Here is a 21,758-nt window from a genome sequence, read left to right as displayed (position 1 = left end):
CAAACTACTGAATGAAGAACTGCAGAATCTTCTGGAAGATGAGACACGAATCTTCTTTTATTGCATTTCTTACAGGTTGAAGTACAAACATGTTTTTTTTAATGTAAAAGAACAGAGGACAGAAATGGACAATAATGAAGAGTCCGATGATGTTCTAGTGCAATGGGCTGCAGATTCCAGGAGAATCGAAGGACGCAGAATGTTTAAGGCAGCTTATTCATCGGAATCAAACCACCAGAGCAGGAGCCTTTTGATGAAACAGGAATCACTCTTTGAATCCTTTTGCAACAGAAAGTGTTATTTTCAACTCCTGAAAGACCTGCTATCACGGAGGGAAAAACTGATTCATCATTGCATTTGCATCTATAAAAATAAGCACAGCTCGCCTGCTTGTTGGTCACTTTTGGTCGTGTGGACAAGAACAAGCTCACAAGTTAATATGGTCCCTTCTGTAAACAGCAAACAGGATAAAGAGGTATGAAACCTCGCAATTACAACACATTTTTTGTGTTTATAACATGTGGAATTTTTATGTAATCTAGTCATACCGCAGGAATAAAAAGACTCAGTCAATCTCCAAGTACCATAAACAGGAATAATACTTAAAATGCAATAAAGTCATACCTTAGAAATAAATCTTTCTGCATGTAGGTCAAAATACACCTTTCTGTGAATTACGGCATTAGCAACAGCATTAAGCTTATAGTGACGTCTCCATTGACATTCGTGAAAGTAGTTTTTAGTGGTGTTGCACTGCCGCCTGGTGGACGATGAGTGCACTGGCATCACCACTCTTCAGTCGAAGCTCAAGAAAATTCCAGCATCTTTCCTGTACTGTCAAATTAATCCAAACAAAACCAAAAAAGGACATTAAACAACTCTTAGAATATTCATAAATGTCCCACAATGACTTTTGCCTGAAAGAATAACTTTCTAGGATCAATTTGCTGTTACATTCTCAACAAATTCCATGGAAATTACAGCATTGTTTTGTCAGACGGGGGATTGCTTGAAAACAAACAATATGAACCCAAATGCTAAAACCAGCAACAACTGAGCCTGCTATTATTTGAATGAAAAAATGTTTTCTGCTACTTCTTCATGTTGTTCATGAGCACAAGCTTGAAGATTAATCTCTGCACAAGCTGAAATGTCCTATAAGTACACCCAAAGGGAGGATTTATAAACTTTCCACAGGTTTTATATTTGAACATGAGTGATTAAAGCGAATAGCAGATTTGCGGATGAATGGTAAAAAAAAATAAAAATACAATCATTTCTTCAACAGGCAGAAACTTACGCACTATAAATGGTCTCAGCGGTGTTGGCAAAAATACTGATTCAGACCTCAAAAGTTTAGATTCGAAGTGGAATTTGAATACAAGCATACAACAAATAAAATCTATAAAATATGGCAGGAATACTAATGGACAGCCCATAAGGCTGGACTGTTTTGGTCTTTTGGTGAGATTTCACTCCAATATTGACTGTTTGACATGAACTCCTCCAAAGAAAATCCCTTTATGGCTGTTTGGTTCAGTGGCAACGATCTCCCCAGAGTTCTGCCCAGAGTTCTCAGTTATCCTCTTCGTCGTCGCTGACGAAGCTCCGTCTGTCTTGACTGGTCTCTCTCTCCCTGAGAAACGTCTGTCTGATTGCCTCCAGCTCAGTCAGCTCAAGACGGACTTTCTCCAGGTGGAAGGCCCGCCGGTTCTGGATCTGCCTCATGGGAAATGGGTTCATGTCCACGAAGGCAATATTCATCAGCTTCCTGGAGAAGAAAAAAAGGTTTGTGGTGAACATTTGATCTGCATTCTACTGTCCAATCAGTCTAAAGCAAAAAGCATGTTTCTGTACCTAGAATCCAGGATTGTGCGTGTGAAGTATCTAAGATATTTAAAGAGGGTTGTGGAATCCTGCAGCTTCAAAAACTCCTCCTCTTTGTACTTGAAAAGTGAGAGGGCAAATCGGAATATGATCTGTGCAGAATAATGAGAAACATATGAATGAGTGCAGCAAAACTGATCGTACACAGATGAACTAGAGAGGGATCGGCCAGCTCTGCTGCCTCCAGGAGCAACTCCACAGCACCCATTAACCCATATTCAATTCTTTGTCCCAAAATGACAGTGGGATCTTTATTTAACTGCTGATAAATGAGCAAAGAGGTCAAGCATTTGAGTAAAACTTGGTTTTGCCATAAGAAAAAGGAAATATAATCAGAATTCCCTGTCGTTAAGCTTCGACTTCCTGCAGAGACGCTCCCCTCCCCGGCTACAATCGGCTCAGAGAGGCTCACGCTCAGGAATTGTGACAGTGGGAAACTGTCATGACAGGTTATTACATCACCAACTGCTGAATTTGTTCCAGGACACTTGGAACATCACTGCTGTCAGATTTAAATAAATCTCCTCGTCAAAGCGCGCTCGGGCAGGGAGGAGCGCGGAGGGCTTGGTACCTTCGGGCCTTCAAACAGGAAGGCATCCCAGATTTTGAACAGGATGTCGCTCACGACGCTGTCCACAAACACCACCAGGAACCAGTTGAAGGTGATGAGGGAAAAGTCCACCTTGTAATGCTCGAAGTGGGCGTGGAGGCGAGGCAACTTCTCGCTCATCAGGTCCCTGAACACACGCTGATCGACCTGCAGGAAGGAGAGGCAAAACCCAAATCTGACCTCTGCAGGAAGAGAAAGGGTGCAGCCTGAACAGGTTTTTAGAAGCCTTGAAATGAGCCGTTTGTGGTGTGAACATAGCTCAGGGAAGAACTGCTGACATTAGACGTGTATGAAAAGAAAAAAAAGGGTTTGTATTTGTGTTAAATGTTGGTACGTGTGAACGGCTGGAGTGACTGTGTGTTGACCTGTGAACCAAGTAGCGTCTTGGTGTAATAATCTCTGGGCATGAAGACCTCCACAATGGCTACGAGGCTCCAGAAGGCATCTTCCTGGTCCAGATACAGCAGTGCGACGGCTACAAGCCTGAGGGGATTACACACAATACAAATGATGACAAAGAAGCAAGACAGACACCAACGGGACACACGCCTGCACTGTTCCCGTACCGGTTTAGTCCCTGGCAGTATCCGATGTCTGGATTCCTCCAGGAGAACGCCATCAGGACGTTCCGGAGTTTCTGGATGCCGCCCGCACTCGGGGAGGAATAGTGCTTATTGTTGGGCAAAGTGCGCAGCAAGTCCAGCTCGATCTGCTTGGAGGCCGGGTTGGGTTTGTCCCGCGCCACGTTTAGCAGGGTCTCGTAATAGTCAGGTGCCAAGTTGTCCCTGAACTTCTTGACGTGGAAGGAGACGCACCACTGCCAGACTCGGGAGCGGTGCTCATGCGGCACGCCACAGCGGATCAGGGCTTTCAGCTCAGGGGATCGGACCAGGTCTCTGTTCAGGGTGCTGGCCAGGTAGTTCTCCCACTTCACCCCGACGGACACTTCCTGGTCGGTCATGGACAGCGTCTTCAGCTCCAGCGCTCGCACCTTTGCCACCAGCTTCTCCTCTTCCTCCTCCTCTTCGGGGACCGTCTTGAAGCCGTACAGATCATACTCGCTGACAGGAAGTCAAAGCAGAAGAGAGTCGGCCTCCAGTTTTTAACCACGCAGGCGGCTTATCTAACAGTCCCAGAGGACGTGTCCGAGCTCGCTCGGGGATAAAACGAAGGCAAAACACGTTTCCAGCAGAGTGAACATGAAAGCAAAACTATTCTCGTGCCTAGGCAGCGCTTTGAGGGGGGGGGGACAATCTGTTCTTCACTGTTGATTGCTGGAGGAGTTTAAAGTCTACATTTATTGCAGAATGAGACATTTTCCAGTTCTAAAAATTACAGCAACCTTGTCTGAATGTGGCTTTGTCATTGGTGCATTCCTATTGAGACGAATCTCCGCGTCACTATTAGCAGCAAATATGGGAACAGATCGTCTCTTCGTGAGCGTCTCACCTGACAGTGTTTGGTTTGAAAATGTGGTGGTCTTGATGGTCAGAGGTCTCTGCCTGCAGCGCGTCCTCCAGTAATCTGGAGATGACCTCGTGGTCCTGAGTCTGCTCTGAGGACGAACACACGGGGCTTTTCACTTCCTGAAGGAGGACCAGGTACTTACACTCCACCTGACACAGCTTGGCCTCCAGCGCTGTGTACTGCAGCACAGACAAAAGCCAATCACTGACATCGTTAAGACTGACAACAGCATATTGTTGGAATGTTTCTCAGCGTGGTTCTTGGGAATGGACTTCCCTCTAAACAAAGGATACTTCCTGTTTCTACTGGTAGGGGAATCCACCTAAAACAATACCTTTGCCTCCAGAGCCTTCTCTCGATTCTCTGCATTTCTGCGTAATTCTGTCAGCTCCAGAATCTCTTTGTTTAGGAACTTGTTTTGGGATTTGTAGCCTTGGAGACTATCCTGAAATATGAGAAAGCCGATCAGTTCAGCCAAACAAGAGTGTTTCAAGGCGCTCATGTATGGCTCTGATGTTGTTCTGGACCTTCAGGATGTCCACCTCCTGCTGGGCCTTGTTGGGGACGTTTGAACCAGCATCATTCACACTGGCGCCCTGTTCAGAGCTCTGCGACAGCTTTATGATGACCTCATCCTTGGCCTCGATGGTCTCCATCAGCATCCCCAGCTTGTCGTTGATCTCCCCGACTTTGATTTTCAGGCTCTTCAGCTCTTGCTGCAGACTGTCCTTCTCCAAGGTCAGGCGCTCCATGTGGCCACACAGGGACTGGACCTGCACGTCTCTTTCCTGGAGCAGCGACTCCAACTTGCCGACCTTTTCCTGCGTTGCTTCTGCGCCCTGAGCCTGGTCCGCAGGCGCAGCTGAATCTGATGGACGGGCCTCTGGCTGCCGATTGCATTGGGACGTTCTCAAGGTCTGCTGAAGAAGTCTCACCAGCTCCTGTCGATGAAATAACCCAGAAGTTTATTTTCACACGACAGCTTCACCGTGGAAACTTCTGATCTGACAGTGGAAAAACCCAGACAATGTCTTTAATGAAATGCTGTTTTTGTTTGGCCTTTCAAGTCAGCAAAGTAAAACAACGGGGCACCATAAACTGTAAACTATTAACAGAACAGTGTGAGGAAGTCACCTGACTCATTATTAAGTGAATTTCTACTAAACCGGCAGTGAAACCATCTGCTGGGGAAACGTGAACATGAACAAAGGCCTTAAATATCTCCTGGATATGGTTGGTGCAGTGAGCGTTCCAGATGCTCTAAAGAAGAAGAGACGGTAACGTGTAAAGGCGACACAGCTGCAGCGAGAATTGCCATTTCCTTTTTTCTTGCCAAACATGACACATCAATTGCCTTCTTCCTGTTCAAGTGCAAAAAGTGACCACACCAACTGAAAACAACCCTCCTGTAAGAGTAGCGATATAATTCACCAAGTGGCTCGACTTCACACGTGTAAATAATAAATACAGACTTCTTTGCCCAAACGCTATGAAACCTCTCCAAACTCCAGACGCCCAGACTGCACAAATGATACACAAATTTTGGTTAAATCGACTTATTCTCAGGGTAATTTCTTCAGAAATGAAAAAAAAAAAGTCCTTTAAACACTAACACTTCCTCTGTACTTTAACCAGGAGCAACACAAATGCCATTAAATAGATCACACAGAGCAACTGTGAGAGTGACGGCACACTTAGACAGTTGTTCATACAGGCAAACAGACGCGCTGACAAGTCTATATTACACTCAGGTCATCCTCCACTTTACCAACTGTTGAGCTACTCAGCCTGGAAGCAATAGATTTATGTCTGCATCATTTTCCCCCCCACAGAACAAAACTGCACCTTCTGCGCGGCGAGCTCCTCTCCGAGCTTGGCCCGTTCTTGCTGCATTTGGATAAGCTCCTCCTGTTGCCCCTGGAAACGCATGTCCAAAGCTTTGCTGCCATTAGGCTCCACCGGTGAGCTCTCGGGACTCCGCAGCTTCCAAGAGCCCATCATGTCTCGGACCAGGGGCCTCTTGGGTCGCGATGGGTTGCGCACAAAGTCGAAGGTAAAGGCCGACCCGAAGGAATCTGAAAGAAAACCGAGAGATTTGCCCAACTTTTATGCGATCCTTCTACTCAGAGTAGCAATACAGGACACTCAGAGCTCAACTATGTCAAGCGGGGAGGGGACGTACGCCTGTGTGTGTCAGGAGGTTTCTGCTCAGGGAAGTCTTTGGGTGGAGCATCCACCAGCTCCCACTCCTCTGCGTTGTTGTTGCCGGTGTAAAACACACTCCGCCTGTTCTCACCTCCTCTCCCCGCTCGCAGATAAGACATGGAGTTCCTGAAAGAGAGAGAGATAGTATATCAAAGCTGTTTTTCGCAGCTGACATCACTTCACCTTCACCAAACTCTTTGACGCAGCATCAGTTGGTTTTAGTTCTCGCTACTCTCATATTTATATATAGATCCACTCAAAAACTAGTTATTCTTGTCTCCATAATGCCACAAATAATTCATTTCTCATGTTAAACCCACCCACATAAACTCTCTACCTGAAATATTAAAGTAGCAAAAAGGGTTTTTTAAGCGATTCTCATGTGTCCACCTTCCCCACTGACCCCTTTCCACATCCCGTACGAGGCAAAAATTCCAAAGCATGCGACATTTTTAGCATTTCAACAAGTTACACCACTGAATAGATGTGTTGTGTGGCCCAGAAGGGGAACTGCTGATGGCTGCATGGTGAAGCAACGAGCAAGTCACCGTTTCTCCAACGCCACTGAGGCAAGCTCGCCTTTCTTAACCATGACCACACAGAAGAATACCGGGAGCCGCTCACCTGAGCTCTGTGCCGATGTTTCGGAGGGAGTTCAGGGGGTTTGTTGACGCGGCGGCGATGCCTCGAGCTGACTGGGTCCCCGACATCCCCCCGCTGTCCATTTCTGTCTCCATGGCGAAGTCGCTGCGGACGATCTCCATGCTGCTCAGCTTATCGCAGACAAACGCGTCCGACCCTGAAACGGCAATAACACAAGACTGTTGAGTTTAGCTAACTGATGTCACGCTTCATTGTTGCTCAGACTAAAATGAGCCAGAGAAAATTCAATATTACCCACAATTCCATTTTTAGCACCATGGAACTACGAGACAATAGGGCAGTTTTCTATAATGACAAAGCCACACCGAAGGTTTGTGCCTATAAGAAGCAGCTTTGCATCTCAAGTCTGCTTTGGAATTTTATCTTAACACAGTTAAAGGTCACCAGGATCTCTTAAACAAACACACTCAACCTCTCCCTTTTTTTAAATCCATACAAATTGATAACGCTTTGGAATTTCGCATGTCTGAAAGAAAAAAAAATTAAAGTAAATGCGATAAACCTGGTTAATGAAGGGATAAATACAAAGAATAACACATCTGAATAAATAAAAGTAAGACCCAGGGTGAGAGTAGTGGTCTGATTTAAACAGATAAATGCATTCATATTCTTATATTAAGACAGGAAGCTGTATACTGAATAACCCAGCATAAAAACAAGAAATGGTAAAAGCTGGTATCTGTGTGTGCACCTGCCTACCATTGTCTTTGCCCACGAGGCCGGTGAGGGGGTAAGTCAGGGTGGGGGAGGACCAGCTGTCTCTCTGACCCCGTGTGTTGCTGTACTCCCAGCGCTTCTGCTGTAACTGCTGCAGCCAGTAGTGCATCACCTGTCTGCTGGGGGCCTGGAACCAGGAACACACAAGGTCACCTGCAACACCTCCACCTGTCCCCTCTGAAGACCTCCACGTTCAGCGAAGATCAGGTAAACAGCATAGTACAGGCTTCTGGATGGCGTCCGTGTCTACACACCAAGACTTCACACGCTGCTTGGTGCTGAGAGCCATAAATGAAGGTTAGAGCTGCCCATTATGGCCATCAGTGCTCCCACTGGTAGGGTTAAATAACCAAGAAAAACAAGCCCACGGGACAGTAAAAATAGCTACGGGTGCAGCCGTCCTGTTATGATGACGTTATTTGCAACCAGAGACTCCCAGAAAAGATTCACGTTCACATAAACAAGTGACCCAAAACATAGCAGAGAGCAGATCTTCCTCTCTGTACGCGTTACTGATTCGGTGATGTGGTGTCACCTGTGCATTCTATTACTAATTAATAATTATTCACTCAATACACAAAGAATCTGTGCCCTTGAATAACCTAACAGAGCACTTTAGCAGGGACTGTTCAGATCCGTCATGTGAGTGAGCGATGAGGCTGGTTTCAGTCTCAGTTCCAGCCTGGAGTTCTTGCAGCCTCGTTTAAAACCAAGCACAGTTCTGCCCCAGGGAGCGATGATCAACCTGTCCTGGGGCTGAGGTCAGCGTCATGTGAGGACCATCACATGAGATGCTCATAGACTGTCATGACAATCAGCTCACAGCATGGAAATGTTCTCTTCGTGTAAATAATGGTCCGTTTTGATTTAATCGAGATTAGGATGCGCTAAATCTCGGACGACCTACAAAAACTGATTCACATGGCGTTTTGATTTTCCCTTTGCGAGGGCCCTAAAACGGGATTTTTTTTAAAAAAAAATTCCAGTCAGGTTGAATATGTCTTAAAACGTAAAATAATAATAATAATAATAAATGAGTGATGGCAGAATGGGTGTGTCTGGAAATGACATATGGCAGCAAAGGCACGACCAGAGCGGAAAAGTTTGTACCTTCAGGAGGAACTCTTTCCCGGCCGTGCGGATCTCGAACTGACCCTCTTCTGCCTCCACGTCGTAGCTGAAACACGCATCCCCGATTTCGATGTGGCCGAGCGGCAGAGCGTCTTGGGGAGTTTTGAAGTAATACAAGTAACATTTCCGGGGATCATAGACGAACCACCTCGGCTTGTACCCCCTCAGAGGCCCCTTGCCGGACAGCTTCGTCAAGTACCCGCACAGTTTCGGGGCCTGCTCCTTCCCCGCCTCCACCTCGGCCACATCCACAGATCGCGAGGCCACGATCCGTGAGATCGTGCACGGGCTTGCGTCACTGCCATCCTTCGCTTCGTGCATCGTTCCCCGAAGTTTCTTTTTAGTTCTGTGCAGCGGATGCCCACGGCTGTTTCCATCCGCATGACTGCCTGCCTCTGTTCCGGGTGATGACGGGAATTGTAGTTTGTTCCGCAAGCAAGCTTGTCGGTGGGGGTCAGTTACACCAAACTACCATTAGGCGGTGCTATTGACTAAATCCGTGACATGACTCGAATGAACGCAATGAAACCAATATTATTTTCCAAAGTGACCACTAAACAAATCTTAATCTATATCATTATCCTAACCTTTATTTAAGGTACTTCTTGCTTGATGATTTATTGTTGGGCATGTGATGGGATTACGTGGAATTTATAATTCATTTTCTAGAAAAAAAAACATGTATATAGTATTTCATTTAATCAGTAAAATAACTAAAATAATTTTTTTTTAAATTGAAAAATGTTACACTCTTCTGTTTTCAAGCTTTAAAACGTACATCTCGACAGAACTTTGAATATTTCTATTGCTGCAGCATGAATAATGTTTTTGGATATGAATATAACATGATTTATGTGCTCTTTCCAGAGTAAATGTCAGCTTTCTGACCTGATTCTCATCTACATGGTTCCTTTTTATTTACTTTATTTTGCAGAGGATATTCAAGCCCAGAAACCACGATAACGCCAATGTCTACCTGGCAGTTATTTCTTGATTTTTTTTTTTTTTTAAAAGGCCCACTTTTTGAATGTTAACAGAGGCATTAACCTGAAAGTGTGTTAGCTTTCGGTCTCTTCTCAGAAGACATCTGAAACTACATTTTCAGTTGAGCTTTTTTTGTCGACATTTTACAGACATCAGACGGTGGGTGACCTTTTATGGTCCCACATTTTCCTCTTACAACACATACCAGCAGACAAAAGAAGGTTTAATTTTGGCAGCTCGACACGGTTCCGGTCCCCTTTGAATTCATTTATTTAGTTTTGGGTCTGAGAGTTTGGGGTTGGCTAAAACCCTAGAAAAGTGTGAAATAGTCACAAAGTCGCTTAATAGTGACATTGTTGAGATGGTGACAGATGGTGACACTGCAACATGATTAAAGTACATGGGAATAAGAGTAATTTCAGCTTCATTTACATTGTGGGGACAGGCCAGACTGTATTTTGATCAGCTGTGTGGAGGAAACCGGAACGCTTCATCATCAGAGAATAAACAAATGTGGGAAAATACTAAAACACCCTCTTTGTCAGGCTAGAATGACACATTGTTTCAAGGCAGACATATCTATCTCCCCCACAGAAAGTTCCTACTATTCACTGACAAAGAAAATGGTGATTCACTCTCATGGGCTCGGCCATGGGGAGGATGAGTTAGCCAACGTAAACACAGCAGGGAAATATCCTATTTCATTTAAGGCTTGTTTACAGCTTCGAAAATGTTCCAAAATATTTTTGTCCCATCACACCCGTGCCACCATGAGCAAACACAGTGTGAGAAGACACACAGTGACGTAACCCATCTCCCATTACTACAGTAATCAGACAGCCTGTGGGTGCAGCCTCCCCTCCTGCATACGCATCCACCGCACTTTCTGTAAGTCTTACTTTCCGTTTCTCTCCAGGAAGCCCTTGTCGTCGAACGAGCGAACGAGCTGTAACCACATGTGAGCAGTTACCCTGTGCACCTCTGCTTTCCAAGTCAATGGAAAAATTTAAAAAAGAAACCCTCTGGGGAAGGTAAATGTCATGTGTCTATATCTCCTGGGGCAACTCACACTCCCTCAGTTGTTGTCTGATGAGACGTCGAGAGAGTGTTTGAGATGACACGAGGGTCAGACTGCACGTTGGCAGCCTCAAGGAAAGGTACGTACGTCGACTCAGAAGCTCGTCCTGGTGGCGTCCAAGCTTTAGATGATACGTGAAGTTACATTTTATTACGGTCTAGGCTTTGAGAGGAGTTGCTGTGGTGGGATCAGAAAGCAGAAGCCCAGGTGTGAGAAGCCCGCCTGCTTTTCGGGGTCACTGTCAAAGGTCCATCCCAAACCCGGCTGCTACCTCAGGAGCTGCCTGAACTTCTGCTTCAAGGTGTGGTGTGTTTTCACTCATTTTACCTCTTGTTTGTCCTCTGATTTAATGCTTCATTTAAGAAGCTGAGCTGTGAAAAATGTGGAAGTGTAGCAGAGGAGGCCACCAAAAATAAAACCAGCAGCTGAACATTCTGTCAAAATGCAAATAAGATGAATAAATAGCTGATTATTGATGTGTTTAATCTGTGGAAAGTATCTTCCATTGCAGCTGTGTTCTAAATCTATAACAATGAGAGCACTGAGATACTTTTAGCCTCTGGCTGACACCTCCTGGAAAATAAGCAAATGAGACTTTTGAAACCGCCTCGCTGCCGTTTAGGGTGGGAAATGACCGCTGGCTGTTTTCATTGGCTCTTTGACTCACAGGGCCAGAAGAAGATGGAACAAAGAGAAGCGCTGATGGAGTCTCAAGCTGAAGGGAGCGAAGGAAAACTCCGGGAGCTGACGACAAGGTGGTTTATTGACACTCAGCTGCCGCTGATCGTCGACGATGGCTTCTTCCCCAAGTGGTTCCTGGGTTTTATCACAAGAAAGTGAGTGTCTGTTGGTGGTCAGCGCTGAGGTCAGAGCATTTTTACACAAACTTAATGGTGTTTGTGACATTTCTAAAGGGATGCTGAAGAAATACTCCGCGAGAAGGAGCTGGGCTGCTTCCTGATCCGTCTCAGTGATAAAGCCATCGCTTATATTCTGTCTTATAAGTGAGTAATTGTTGGTTTTTTTCCTCCCTTTTCTGAGATTAATAATACAACACACAACCTGGAGAATCTGTCTTATGATAATTAAGGGATGCTTCAGGTTTTAAGGCTCATTTCATGGCTACCAACAAAGACAACATTACGTTTTTCTTCTTGATGCAGAGGCAGGGATCGATGTCGGCATTTCGTGATCAACCAAAGTCAATCAGGACAGTTTCTGGTCTGTGGTGACTCTACTGGTCACGGCACGCTGTCAGAACTAATTGAATACTACAGGACGACGCCCATCGAGCCATTCGGGGAGCATCTGACATCCTCGTGCACTGAGGTGAGACACAAACCTTAGTTGGCTTTCTTTAGGGAGACTCGGGGAAAACGGAGGTATAATTCCTGCTTTGCCCTTGTAGATGTCGAGTGAAGAGCTGTACGACATCATCCAGGTCAAAGAAAAACCTTTGGTCACGGCCAGAGCTGTGAGGAACGTGCAGAACGTGCAGTACCAGCAGAACTCGGCCTCAGAGCCGCTGCCTACACGACTGCCAAAGAGCAACAGGGCACCGACGGTGAGTAACCTGGATAAAACGCAGGGAATTCTTTTATCCTGGGTGGACGAATCCAGATGTTTCTAGCTTATGCTAAAGGAGCATCCTATATAAATGGCTTGTTGTCTTATACAGGAAGCACCACCCGTGCCTCGCAGGAGCCGGCAGATCGACAGCAGCTTCCTGAACGACCAGGATAGGCTTCTATATGCGCAGCTCAGCAACCAGTCATCCAGGGAAAGGCAGAGGTTACATCCCTCTCAGGACAGTCCAACTGGACAGCATCAGGGGACGTCCGACCCATCCAGAACTCAGCATCAGAACATCCGGAGGCTCAGCCCTCTCTTACCGCCAGTGTCCATTTACACTGAGCTGGGGATGGACGGCAGGAGCAGATCTCTGCCTCTTCTGGACAGCAGTTGGGACAGAGAACAGTCGCACCGCCTGAGCGCTCCCTCACACACACCACCAAGACATTCGCCCAGGTCCGACAGACAGAGCACGGCGGCCGTCTATAGCGCGAGCAGCAGCGGGTTCAGCCCGGAAGAGGCAAGCAACGCCGCTGTCTACCACCTGGCTGGAAGTCCAAGACTATGTGAGACACGACTGCAGGGGCAGGAGGATGCGGTGTACACGGAAGTTCCCAGTGAGCTCATCACTGGCATGAACACTTACGAGTCCGTGGAGGACCTCAGAACCAGACAGAAGCAGGCGTCCTGGGGGTTAAAGGTTAGCGCGATTTAAACGAGCAACTGCATGTGCACAGTTCTTAGTGCGTTTGTTTAATGAGCTCTGGTTTTGTTCCTCCTGCAGAATGATAAATGGAAATGGCCGTTTCCTGAGGTGAAGAGGAAGTGATGAAGAGCTTCAGCATTCACTCCACTCTGACACTATGGACACCTGCTTATACATATGTTTCAATCTAATCTATTATCGTGTGTGTTGTTTTTGTTGTTTTTAGGGGGGTTAAGTAAAACATGTGCACAATAAAGAGACGTGCTACATAGATGACATGGAAAATTAATCTTTTTTGATTCGGTATCAACATGCTGCACATTTATTCAATAATCAAATGCAACTAAATTAATATATTTAAATGTTTTCCCAGATGAAAAGGGCAGTTACCATGGGTTACCAGGCTCAAACTGTAAACAAGCAAGACTTTCTGTCTAAAGAGACAACACCCAAGATACAACTATGACTTCACACTTTTGATCCGTTTGGGCAATATGTCATAAATACAGATTTCCCTTTTATCACTCGTCCTGAGCCTGGCACTCGCCGATCACACTTATTTGCACACTCGTGCATGCGGAAGCACGACTGTGCACGTTTATCTCGTGAATTAAACTCCAACGGTCCGCACCGGTGGCCTGATACACCTGCTAAAGGAGTGCAGTTCTGCTGCCGCCGAGATGAAGCATGTGCAGGATGTAGCTGCAGACGTGAACGCTGAGGCAGCTCTTTCAGAACGATCACATCCTGCCTAATGAGGTATTTCAGTTGGTGTGATGCAGAGGCGCCCTGGTTTCTTGATCTTTATAGTGCACGCTCCCCCATCACACGGCTGGACGGGCAGAGGTGAACCGGCTAGTTTATTGTTGAAATATCGCTATCGCCATGGCAGGCTAAAGGAACCGACGGTTTCTCACTGGTCTTAACAACCACCGAGCTCTCCTGTGCTTCAGGGGGAGCAGAAAAGGGTCTTTGGGAACACGCGCACAGAAAAACATTTATTTAAAATAGATGGATATCCAAAGACATGTGATGACAGCCGTGCTGAAAGCTACCATAGTAAGTTCAGATGTCGGAGCCCTTCGTTCAGCTGGAGAACAGTAACATGCGATTGTCATCTTGTTCTAGTTTCACAGGCAAAGCAAAACTGCGACGACCAAAAAAAAAGCTGCAACATATACAAAAATTGCATATCTTATGTCAAATATCTGCGTGCCCTTAATGCCAAAACTGTGCCTCCCATTTGATTACGTCACAAACGCGTTGCTGCTGGTACCATGTGTGCTTCCAGCCATGGTGAGCGCAGAGTCTGGCTCATTTTGTTGAACCGCTGGACGCCCTTTTCTCCCGATAAGAGACCTATCGAGGTCGAGCCCTTTTGGAGGTGGTGAAATAGAAAAGTCAGGAGTGTTTGGCTCTGAAAATGAACAGACGTCACTGTGGCTGCAGAGAACTGATGATGGGAGACGGCCGCTGTGCTGCGGCCGATCCTGAGGCTCCAGCGCACCGCCCACGGATGGAGCCTGCTCAGATTCGTATATGGAAGGTACTAGAATGACACCAGAGGAGATAACTCAGGAGATGAGGCTGCAAGAGGATATAGAGGATTGTGGTAGCGGTTCATTACCTTAAAAAGTCAGGAGCTCTTGAAATCATATTTTCAAAGTCGGCAAAGGAGAGTTTGTTGTCCCCGTCTAAATCTGCCTCCTCGATGGTTTTCTCACACACCAAGTCCACCTCCTCAGGGGTCAGCTCCTCCTTTGTCAGCTTATTCAGTGTCTTTTCCAGGTCTTCTTTGCAGAGGAAATTATCCACATTGAAATCTGTAAACATGGATTTCATTGTACCGCTTTTGGGGAGATAAACCACTAATTACTCTCACACGTGTTATTACCATATATTTTGAAGGCGTATATGGCCTTGAGTTCTCTGGGAGCTGTCTCACTGAGGACTGAAAACATGTCCACAAATTCATTGAAGCTGAGATTCCCCATCCCGTCTTCAGAGAAGGCCTCCACGATTCTGTTGCGGAATGGATTTTCCTACAGATTCAAATATGCACGAGTGTACATTTAAGCTTTCCTGCAATCATTAACATTTTACATGCTAATTAGCTGCAGGGACATTAACAGTTGACGGACCTGGTTCACAGTAGCCATTTGGCAAGAAGCAGCCTAAACACGGTCAACACAGGCAATCGTAGCACACGTGAGACAAAATCAGCTCATGCTAGCATGCTAGCCATAGAATCAGTGGTCAGGAATCTACTCTAGGATGTTTTAGTGCTCGCCATGTTTCCCTCACTGATTTCAGATCACGTTTATATTGGGGGGAAGGAAACGTCGGTGAGTCTGTGAGCTCAACGCTCAGTAGACAGCAAAGAAATCTGCAAAATGTGTGGAGCTCAATGACGACATCGCTGTCTAACATTTCTGTATGTTCCTCTCAAGTGGTAAAAATAGGACCTGCTGCAGTGAGGGCAGAAAGATGATTTGATGGCACATTGAATTACATGAGTTGACAGATTGTGGTGTCAGATCGCTGATGACCGCAGGGGCTGAAAATCAATCCCATCTTCTGAACGAGAATGTGCATCGATTAGCTGTCGGCCCCCACGAGCAGTGGAGGCGGAGCGGAACACTCTTCCTCAGTGGACAAAAGAGCAGGTGCAGGTTTAACCAAAGAACTTTTACCTTCAGTTCTGGCATGTTGACGATTAAGGCTAAAGGCAGTTTGCAGTCGGGATCGTTGGTGTAGTCCATCGGTACGAGATGTGGCGCTAACTCGTGGTATCTGCCATGTAACCTAGAAAATAAAGACAACAATACGTATTCTACTGTTTACTCAAACACTTCACGAAAACCCCTTTTGATCAATTTCTAATTTAATTCTAAATAAAAAACAGTGGCATGTGGATGGATCTTCTAGCCCCATTTCTGGTGGTGCAGTTAGTTGCTCGCCCCCTCCTAGAATTTACCGTTGCACTCGAGCAGGAATATAATTGCAGAGGCTTATCTGGTCATGATGATCAGCTCGGTCAGCAGTGGCTGAACCCTTCTGCAGCCTAAGACTAAAGTACTGCCACTAGTATTGTTAACATCAAGCCATGAAGGGGAATGAGCTTTACTGAAGCCTGGGCATCATGAGACAAACCTTACTACAGCCCCAGTTTTCTCAATGTGAGTGACAGAATGAGAACTGATGCTGGTGAATCGAGCTTGCACAGCTGAGGTTACGCTGCAGGAGGAGGCAGAAATGTGACACGTTCCAGAGAGGCGCTGAAAACAACCCCGCGGACAAAAGGTCGACACGGCTTTTAAAGGCTACGCTTAACAAAATGTAGAGAAGACCGACGGTTTTACTGAGATGATGTAACAACCACTAACGTGGCCCCTGGTAGATGTAATTACACCTGCCTGCACTGGTTGCTATGATACAGGCTGTTTCTTCTATGACCATCTTATCAATAAAATGAAGTCTAAAGCTAAAATAGGATCCACTGTGGCTTCAGATCCATGGTTGTGAACCAGCAGAGCAATGGGGAGGGGCAGGGAAATGGTTTAAAACGATAACAATAATCTTACCGCAGTATTTCTTTACGAGTGAAAAACGTGCAGTCCTGCAACGAGAGACAACTACACGTCAAACACTTGGTGCCTTTTCTGATACAAGCGTCATGCGGAACATTTGCATCTCTGACAAAGGCCTGAAGCAGAGTTCTGCTGTCGATTCCAGAGGCGTCTGCTCTTCTAAATGAAAATGAAAAGCTGCGTGCGTGACGGTTGTAACCTGCCGCCGTGCAACAGAGGCGACGTGGCGGGGAACATGATCTACCCGTGTCAAACAGGCGCGTGTTGGCGCACGCAGCATCCAACAGGCCTGCACTCGCTTGCCTGTATGTTGCACTGTAACACCTCAGTGTGATTATACAGTGTCAGAAGCTGACTGTTGATTTTTCTGATGGTATTTCTATTGGTTTGGCCTTGGCCCTGTTCTGAGTCAAGCTTAAACCACTGAAAGTGTTTTAAAAATGTGTTAAAAGTACGAGAATGTTGCTGCTTTAGTGTGTGTGTGTGGGGGGAGGGGGGGGGGGGTGTTAGGAAGAAGTGGATCTTGAGAAGTCCTTCTGAGAGTAGAGTTTCACAGCTTATCACAGTTGCATGGCTTTAATTATTAAAAACCTGCCTCTGCCTGGAAGCACTGTGGGATTCTTTAGGCAAAAACAAGACAATAAAGTCAGACCTTCTTCAATCATGGTGCACCTCACTACAAATCTTCCAATTTAGAGTGAAATTTAAGGCATTTTCTCCTCTCAGTGCAGACATTTTAAATCAATTTTGACACGTATTACACTGCAGTTTTTACCCAACCTGAAGCCCAAATGATTCATCCTAAACTCAGTTCAACTAAATTAGATGCTGACAATAATCTCTAACACGCAGGGTGCAGACAACGCCACGCAAGCTCACCTGGTAGGCATCGAGTTGTTCATCCGTAAAGATTGTTTGTTTATTACCCATCTTTTCCCAGAAAAGCCTTGGCTGCGTAGACGCACGACGCTGAGCCTGGATTCCTCAGGGAAAGGCATCTATGAGCTCCGCGCAGACATGATGCCAGAGGGCGACGACGCAGCGGAACTCTCAGAAGGGCTTGTTTCTCTCCACGCTGGAGGTGCCCGCCATGGCTGCAAGACGATCGGGGAAGCGCAAAAAATAAACACAGCACCTAATGAAAAGGATCAAAATTAAAGCGTTCTGTACTGATAGGTGCCCTCCGGGGAAAGAACGGACTGACCCGGTTCCCATTACGCTGCGTAAAGACTGCGCTCCACCTGTGCCGGGATAAGCCAGTCAAGAGCCGAGATGGATAAATAAATAAATAAATAGATAAATAAATAAATAAATGGGAGGCACAGCGTGCAGACAGGGAAGATGCTGCTTGGACTAACCGGGCTTCTTTTTACTGAAACCGGCACCGTTGTCCGTGCGTAAATCGTGGGGTGTGGGATTATGCAACGATTTCCACGCCTGCTGTCTCCGTGCTTCATTAAACTAACTCCTATTTCAGTTTAATATCTGGAGAAATAGATAACACCCTGCAGTCCCATAAATGTATTACACGATGGTCAGTTAAAAAAGGGACAATCTACTGGTCACTGCAGCAAAACCTGAAACTGAAATTCAACCTATTGTATCAAGGCAGCAAATTAGGAAAGATGTCAACAGTTCCCACTTTTCCCAGCCTCTAACGTCCTCTAACTCCCTGCATCCCCCCTCCTTGTGCTAAACACTGGACTTAAGTCCGTCTCATCCACCTGCCAGCTAATGCGGCGCAACAGCACGGTTAGCGCGTCCTGACAGCACCCCAGGACACATGCAAATTCCACGGTTCTCTAACATTAGAATCCACTTCTCCTGACCAAAGTAGTCGCTTTTCACCGCAATAGATACATTATAGGCGGAAAAGCTGCCCACGATGGACAGCAAGCGGGATAAAGACCAGGGTAAGTTGTGGCGAGTAGAGCTTGTTGCTGCGGCGATCATGCTAGCAACTAGCGGCGTGCGCTAGCTAGCGGGGGTTGCCGGACTGAAACCTGTCATCATTAGCGGGGTGGGGGGTGCAATATGTTTTTGGTAATTCACAATCAATACAAGCACTTTCGTGGGCAGTAAATCACTTGCATGGAATCATGCAGCTGCTGTGGGCGGGCATCTTTACTTAGATATCTATTAAGCCACTTCCATTAGCTGTTATAGATGCAAAGCTAAGCCAAGCGTCTTCATTAATTTCTGCAAGTGTCAACATGTGCAGGAGGCTGTTTGTTTTGTGGCTCCCTCCTCCAGTGTTTGCTCATGTTCTTTAACGCTGCTGCACTGGCTCTGCCCTGTCTCTCACCCTTAGCATCATTTGCATTTCAAGGGTATTAATTATGTTGGGTGGTGTAATGGTCTAAAAATATAACGGGCTGAAGCGGGATTTAAAAAAAAAAATAGGTCGCAGCATCATTGATTTAAGTGTTCTTATTTAAATCACTACTGGATAAGGACAAATTCTGCCCCAGGACCCAAAATAACTTTCTGTTTTCTTTTATTCATGCTGCTTAAACGTGAATGTACTCACAACACAGAACTCAATAGGATTTTATTATTTTCCCCAGGAATAAAGTGATGAGATGCCCAGCATGTTCCCAGATGTGAGGTTTATGAAATTGCATAGGCCATTGCGCAGGTTATTGGATTAGTTCTACAAACAGAACTGACAGTGCTTGGGGCGTTTTGTGTTTTTATGGGGCTGACTCATATTTAATGAGCTCAGATTTGCTTCAGAAGCTCAGAAAAGCTGCTCCACTTTGCCCTGGCTTTATTTCACTGTCTCTTTCAGACGCCGACTGTGACAAGATAACCTCCTCGCTACTCAAATCGCGAACTGGGGAATTTGACTTGGAGTCGATACTGTTCCTGAAATTGCGAGGCCTCGGTAAGAGTTCACAGACATGCCGTTGTTTTGTGTGGAATAATTAATCGCACCCCTCTCAGGGATACATGACCTGGGCTGCATCGGGGAATGTATGAACCTGGAGAGACTGGACCTGGCTGGGAATAATGTCACCAATTTAGCTGCTCTGTCGTCTCTCCGGCATCTTTCTGTGCTCAACTTGTCTGCCAACAAAATTTCCAGTTTAGGTGGGATTTCATTGCACCTTCAGACGAGACTCCATCCGTCGGGATTGTTCATACATGTCTTTTCATTTTGCACACCCAGAGCCCTTGCGCAGCTGCGAGAGTTTGCAGAATTTAAACGTGGCTGGCAACATCATTTCCAGGTGATTAAAGCGCGGACCGGAACAGCAATTAAAACAGTTATCCTCTGACTTTTTTCCCCTCTCTCTTTTTTTTTCCCAGCATTGAGAATGTTCACTGCCTTCAGTCATTGAAAAAGCTGGAAAACCTACGTTTCAAAGACAACACCTACAACTACACTAATCCAGGTAACTCACAGTTTGAGCTGAAGTCAGTGAGAATTCTCTGTAAGTGAACTCACATCAGTTTTTCTTGTGCCAGTGTGCAGGAACGCTTCGTACAGAGCCATAATTCTTGAAATGTTCCCTTATATCAAGGTGCTGGACGGTGAGCACATTTTCTCCTGTGATAGATGAGCTTGCGTCGTATTCTGTTGTGGATTTCGTAGTCGTTGATTTGATCTCTGTAAATTGGCAGGTGAAAGAGTCGTGGGACGCGGGAGCGATTTGTACCAGTTATGCAAAGACATCGACGATACCATCAAAGGTGTCGTGACTGGCAGTGTTTTAAAATCCGCTCATCCAAATGTGTTCACTTTGTTAAGTCTCGCATCTCCTTGAACGTAGAATACTGACCTATTTCTTTTGTGTGTGTGTGTGTGTCTAGCCAGTGTTTACAAGAACGGACAACTTGTAGAACATTCTGATTGTAAACCCTGGGTGGAGGACAGTTACTGGGAAATAAAGAGGTCAAACAATGCCATTATCGAAGAAGCCTACAAACAGTTTAATGGTAAGACTTTTTACGGGGCTGGCGTTCTGCTGACAGTCATTGTTGTTCATTAACCGGAGTTTTGTACAGTGCGGCTGACTCCTCTGTTTTTTTCAGATGTTCTCCATGAATGCAGACTTCTCAACAACAGAGCCACTCACATCATCTCCCAAACCGAGAGGTCGATGAGCTTAAAGAAGCAGCCCAAACAGTTCGCCATCTGAGCTGGAATGTTGTCGATGAGTCAATGTGCAACATTTAGCATTGTTGTTTGATAAAATCGTGGATAATGAACGCTATTTTCTTTTTAAATCAAGCTAGATCCAAATGCTTTTGATGAGTGTTGTTGCTACGTTGTGTTGGAACGTGAGGCATTTGTGAAGCGTATGGCATCCTATGCATATATGTAGCTGAAAATACATCCGTGTGGTTTGCAACCCTTTATTAATCCTGAAAGCCCTCCATTTGACTGAAAGATGTCTTAACTTGAACCGCGTGCATTTTGTACCATGTTTTGATCCGTATATTTATGCCGAGTGATGCTGCTTAAATTTTCTATATGTTTCTATGCTAAGGAGATATTCTTTCCTTTGCATTGCTGGATTGTTTTGGGAAATAGATCCCAAGCTGTATGCAATGTCAGCTGAATAATGTGACGGCTTCAGCTGTTTTACACTTCTTTTATACCATGAAGTTTACTATGTGTATAATCATCTTTTTTGTAAATGCTTTGAAATGTAATTTATAATTTTAGAGACCCACACTAGAATAGATGGCATGCAAGGATGTGTAAGGTGTGCTTGTGATGTGGCTTCCACCGAGAAAGCAGTGCATTGGCTCCACTTGCTGGAAATTGTGCTACAAAACCTGAATCTAAATATTTTGTTTAAATACAGGTCCAGGCTTGCCAAAGGACTTGACATAGAGGAATTCAGCGTTGATTTAAGAGCAATTTGCAATTACATCTAAGCTCAGTGACAGTGGGCCTACATCATCTAAACACAACACGTTTGTATACATATTTACATTAAGTAAATACAAATATGACAAGAAATAAATATTTAACAGCGTTTGACTCTCGTTAATTTTTCTGTGAAAACTTTTCATTACTTGTATTTATGGTCTTTAATTATTGGAGACAAACGGCAATTACTCTTAACCATATAGATTTCAGAATAAGAGCAGATATAATCTCTCTTTACATTTAATACTTGTAACTTTGATCAA

The 21,758-nt window shown here is 45.4% G+C and overlaps 4 protein-coding genes across 6 annotated transcripts; 2 read left to right on the top strand and 2 right to left on the bottom strand.

Annotated features, from left to right (window-relative positions):
• Window positions 1–29: 29 nt before the first annotated feature.
• Window positions 30–9,083, bottom strand: tbc1d2b (TBC1 domain family, member 2B). The gene is made up of 13 exons (XM_057051790.1): window positions 8,660–9,083; window positions 7,532–7,676; window positions 6,794–6,968; window positions 6,147–6,295; window positions 5,810–6,039; window positions 4,492–4,905; window positions 4,299–4,409; window positions 3,947–4,143; window positions 3,064–3,558; window positions 2,863–2,980; window positions 2,459–2,644; window positions 1,858–1,979; window positions 30–1,771 (listed from the first exon to the last, which is right to left on the bottom strand). The coding sequence occupies exons 1-13, from the start codon at window positions 8,999–9,001 to the stop codon at window positions 1,576–1,578; spliced, it is 2,880 nt and encodes a 959-aa protein (XP_056907770.1). The 5' UTR covers window positions 9,002–9,083; the 3' UTR covers window positions 30–1,575.
• A 1,456-nt stretch (window positions 9,084–10,539) lies between these two features.
• On the top strand, window positions 10,540–13,291 carry LOC130536487 (SH2 domain-containing protein 7-like). The gene is made up of 8 exons (XM_057052473.1): window positions 10,540–10,821; window positions 10,904–11,043; window positions 11,412–11,578; window positions 11,657–11,746; window positions 11,906–12,071; window positions 12,151–12,306; window positions 12,421–13,014; window positions 13,099–13,291. Exons 1-8 carry the CDS (start codon window positions 10,779–10,781, stop codon window positions 13,141–13,143), a joined length of 1,401 nt encoding a protein of 466 aa, XP_056908453.1. The 5' UTR covers window positions 10,540–10,778; the 3' UTR covers window positions 13,144–13,291.
• A 714-nt stretch (window positions 13,292–14,005) lies between these two features.
• On the bottom strand, window positions 14,006–17,987 carry cib2 (calcium and integrin binding family member 2). Of its 3 annotated transcripts, none has more exons than XM_057052477.1 (6): window positions 17,490–17,987; window positions 16,605–16,639; window positions 15,714–15,825; window positions 14,915–15,062; window positions 14,648–14,843; window positions 14,006–14,569 (listed from the first exon to the last, which is right to left on the bottom strand). In XM_057052477.1, the coding sequence occupies exons 1-6, from the start codon at window positions 17,538–17,540 to the stop codon at window positions 14,548–14,550; spliced, it is 564 nt and encodes a 187-aa protein (XP_056908457.1). In that variant the 5' UTR covers window positions 17,541–17,987; the 3' UTR covers window positions 14,006–14,547. The 3 variants fall into 3 exon arrangements, with proteins under 3 accessions (XP_056908457.1, XP_056908456.1, XP_056908455.1); XM_057052476.1 differs by lacking the exon at window positions 16,605–16,639 and having other exon boundaries at window positions 17,490–17,704; window positions 17,815–17,987; XM_057052475.1 differs by lacking the exon at window positions 16,605–16,639.
• A 338-nt stretch (window positions 17,988–18,325) lies between these two features.
• lrrc61 (leucine rich repeat containing 61) lies at window positions 18,326–21,601 on the top strand. The gene is made up of 9 exons (XM_057052474.1): window positions 18,326–18,523; window positions 19,402–19,497; window positions 19,557–19,703; window positions 19,783–19,843; window positions 19,923–20,008; window positions 20,082–20,147; window positions 20,238–20,306; window positions 20,427–20,552; window positions 20,649–21,601. Exons 1-9 carry the CDS (start codon window positions 18,496–18,498, stop codon window positions 20,753–20,755), a joined length of 786 nt encoding a protein of 261 aa, XP_056908454.1. The 5' UTR covers window positions 18,326–18,495; the 3' UTR covers window positions 20,756–21,601.
• The last annotated feature ends 157 nt before the right edge of the window (window positions 21,602–21,758 follow it).

Source organism: Takifugu flavidus, chromosome 13, assembly GCF_003711565.1.
Source record: "Takifugu flavidus isolate HTHZ2018 chromosome 13, ASM371156v2, whole genome shotgun sequence".
Classification (NCBI taxonomy): domain Eukaryota; kingdom Metazoa; phylum Chordata; class Actinopteri; order Tetraodontiformes; family Tetraodontidae; genus Takifugu; species Takifugu flavidus.
Note: the sequence above shows the minus strand (reverse complement) of the source record. Positions and strands in the feature narration are given on the sequence as shown.

Coding starts and splice junctions, on each gene's coding strand:
- tbc1d2b (XM_057051790.1), bottom strand. CDS start 9,001: ATGCACGAAGCGAAGGATGGCAGTGACGCAAGCCCGTGCACGATCTCA. Junction 6,969..7,531: donor CCTCGTGGGCAAAGACAATG/GTAGGCAGGTGC, acceptor TTGCCGTTTCAG/GGTCGGACGCGTTTGTCTGC. Junction 6,040..6,146: donor ACCTCCTGACACACACAGGC/GTACGTCCCCTC, acceptor GTTTTCTTTCAG/ATTCCTTCGGGTCGGCCTTT.
- LOC130536487 (XM_057052473.1), top strand. CDS start 10,779: ATGACACGAGGGTCAGACTGCACGTTGGCAGCCTCAAGGAAAG. Junction 10,822..10,903: donor GTTGGCAGCCTCAAGGAAAG/GTACGTACGTCG, acceptor ATTACGGTCTAG/GCTTTGAGAGGAGTTGCTGT. Junction 12,307..12,420: donor AGAGCAACAGGGCACCGACG/GTGAGTAACCTG, acceptor TGTCTTATACAG/GAAGCACCACCCGTGCCTCG.
- cib2 (XM_057052475.1), bottom strand. CDS start 17,608: ATGCCTTTCCCTGAGGAATCCAGGCTCAGCGTCGTGCGTCTACGCAGC. Junction 15,826..17,489: donor AACAACTCGATGCCTACCAG/GTGAGCTTGCGT, acceptor TTTATTTTCTAG/GTTACATGGCAGATACCACG. Junction 14,570..14,647: donor AGAGCTCCTGACTTTTTAAG/GTAATGAACCGC, acceptor GTGTCATTCTAG/TACCTTCCATATACGAATCT.
- lrrc61 (XM_057052474.1), top strand. CDS start 18,496: ATGGACAGCAAGCGGGATAAAGACCAGG. Junction 19,704..19,782: donor CAACAAAATTTCCAGTTTAG/GTGGGATTTCAT, acceptor TTGCACACCCAG/AGCCCTTGCGCAGCTGCGAG. Junction 20,009..20,081: donor CTACAACTACACTAATCCAG/GTAACTCACAGT, acceptor TTCTTGTGCCAG/TGTGCAGGAACGCTTCGTAC.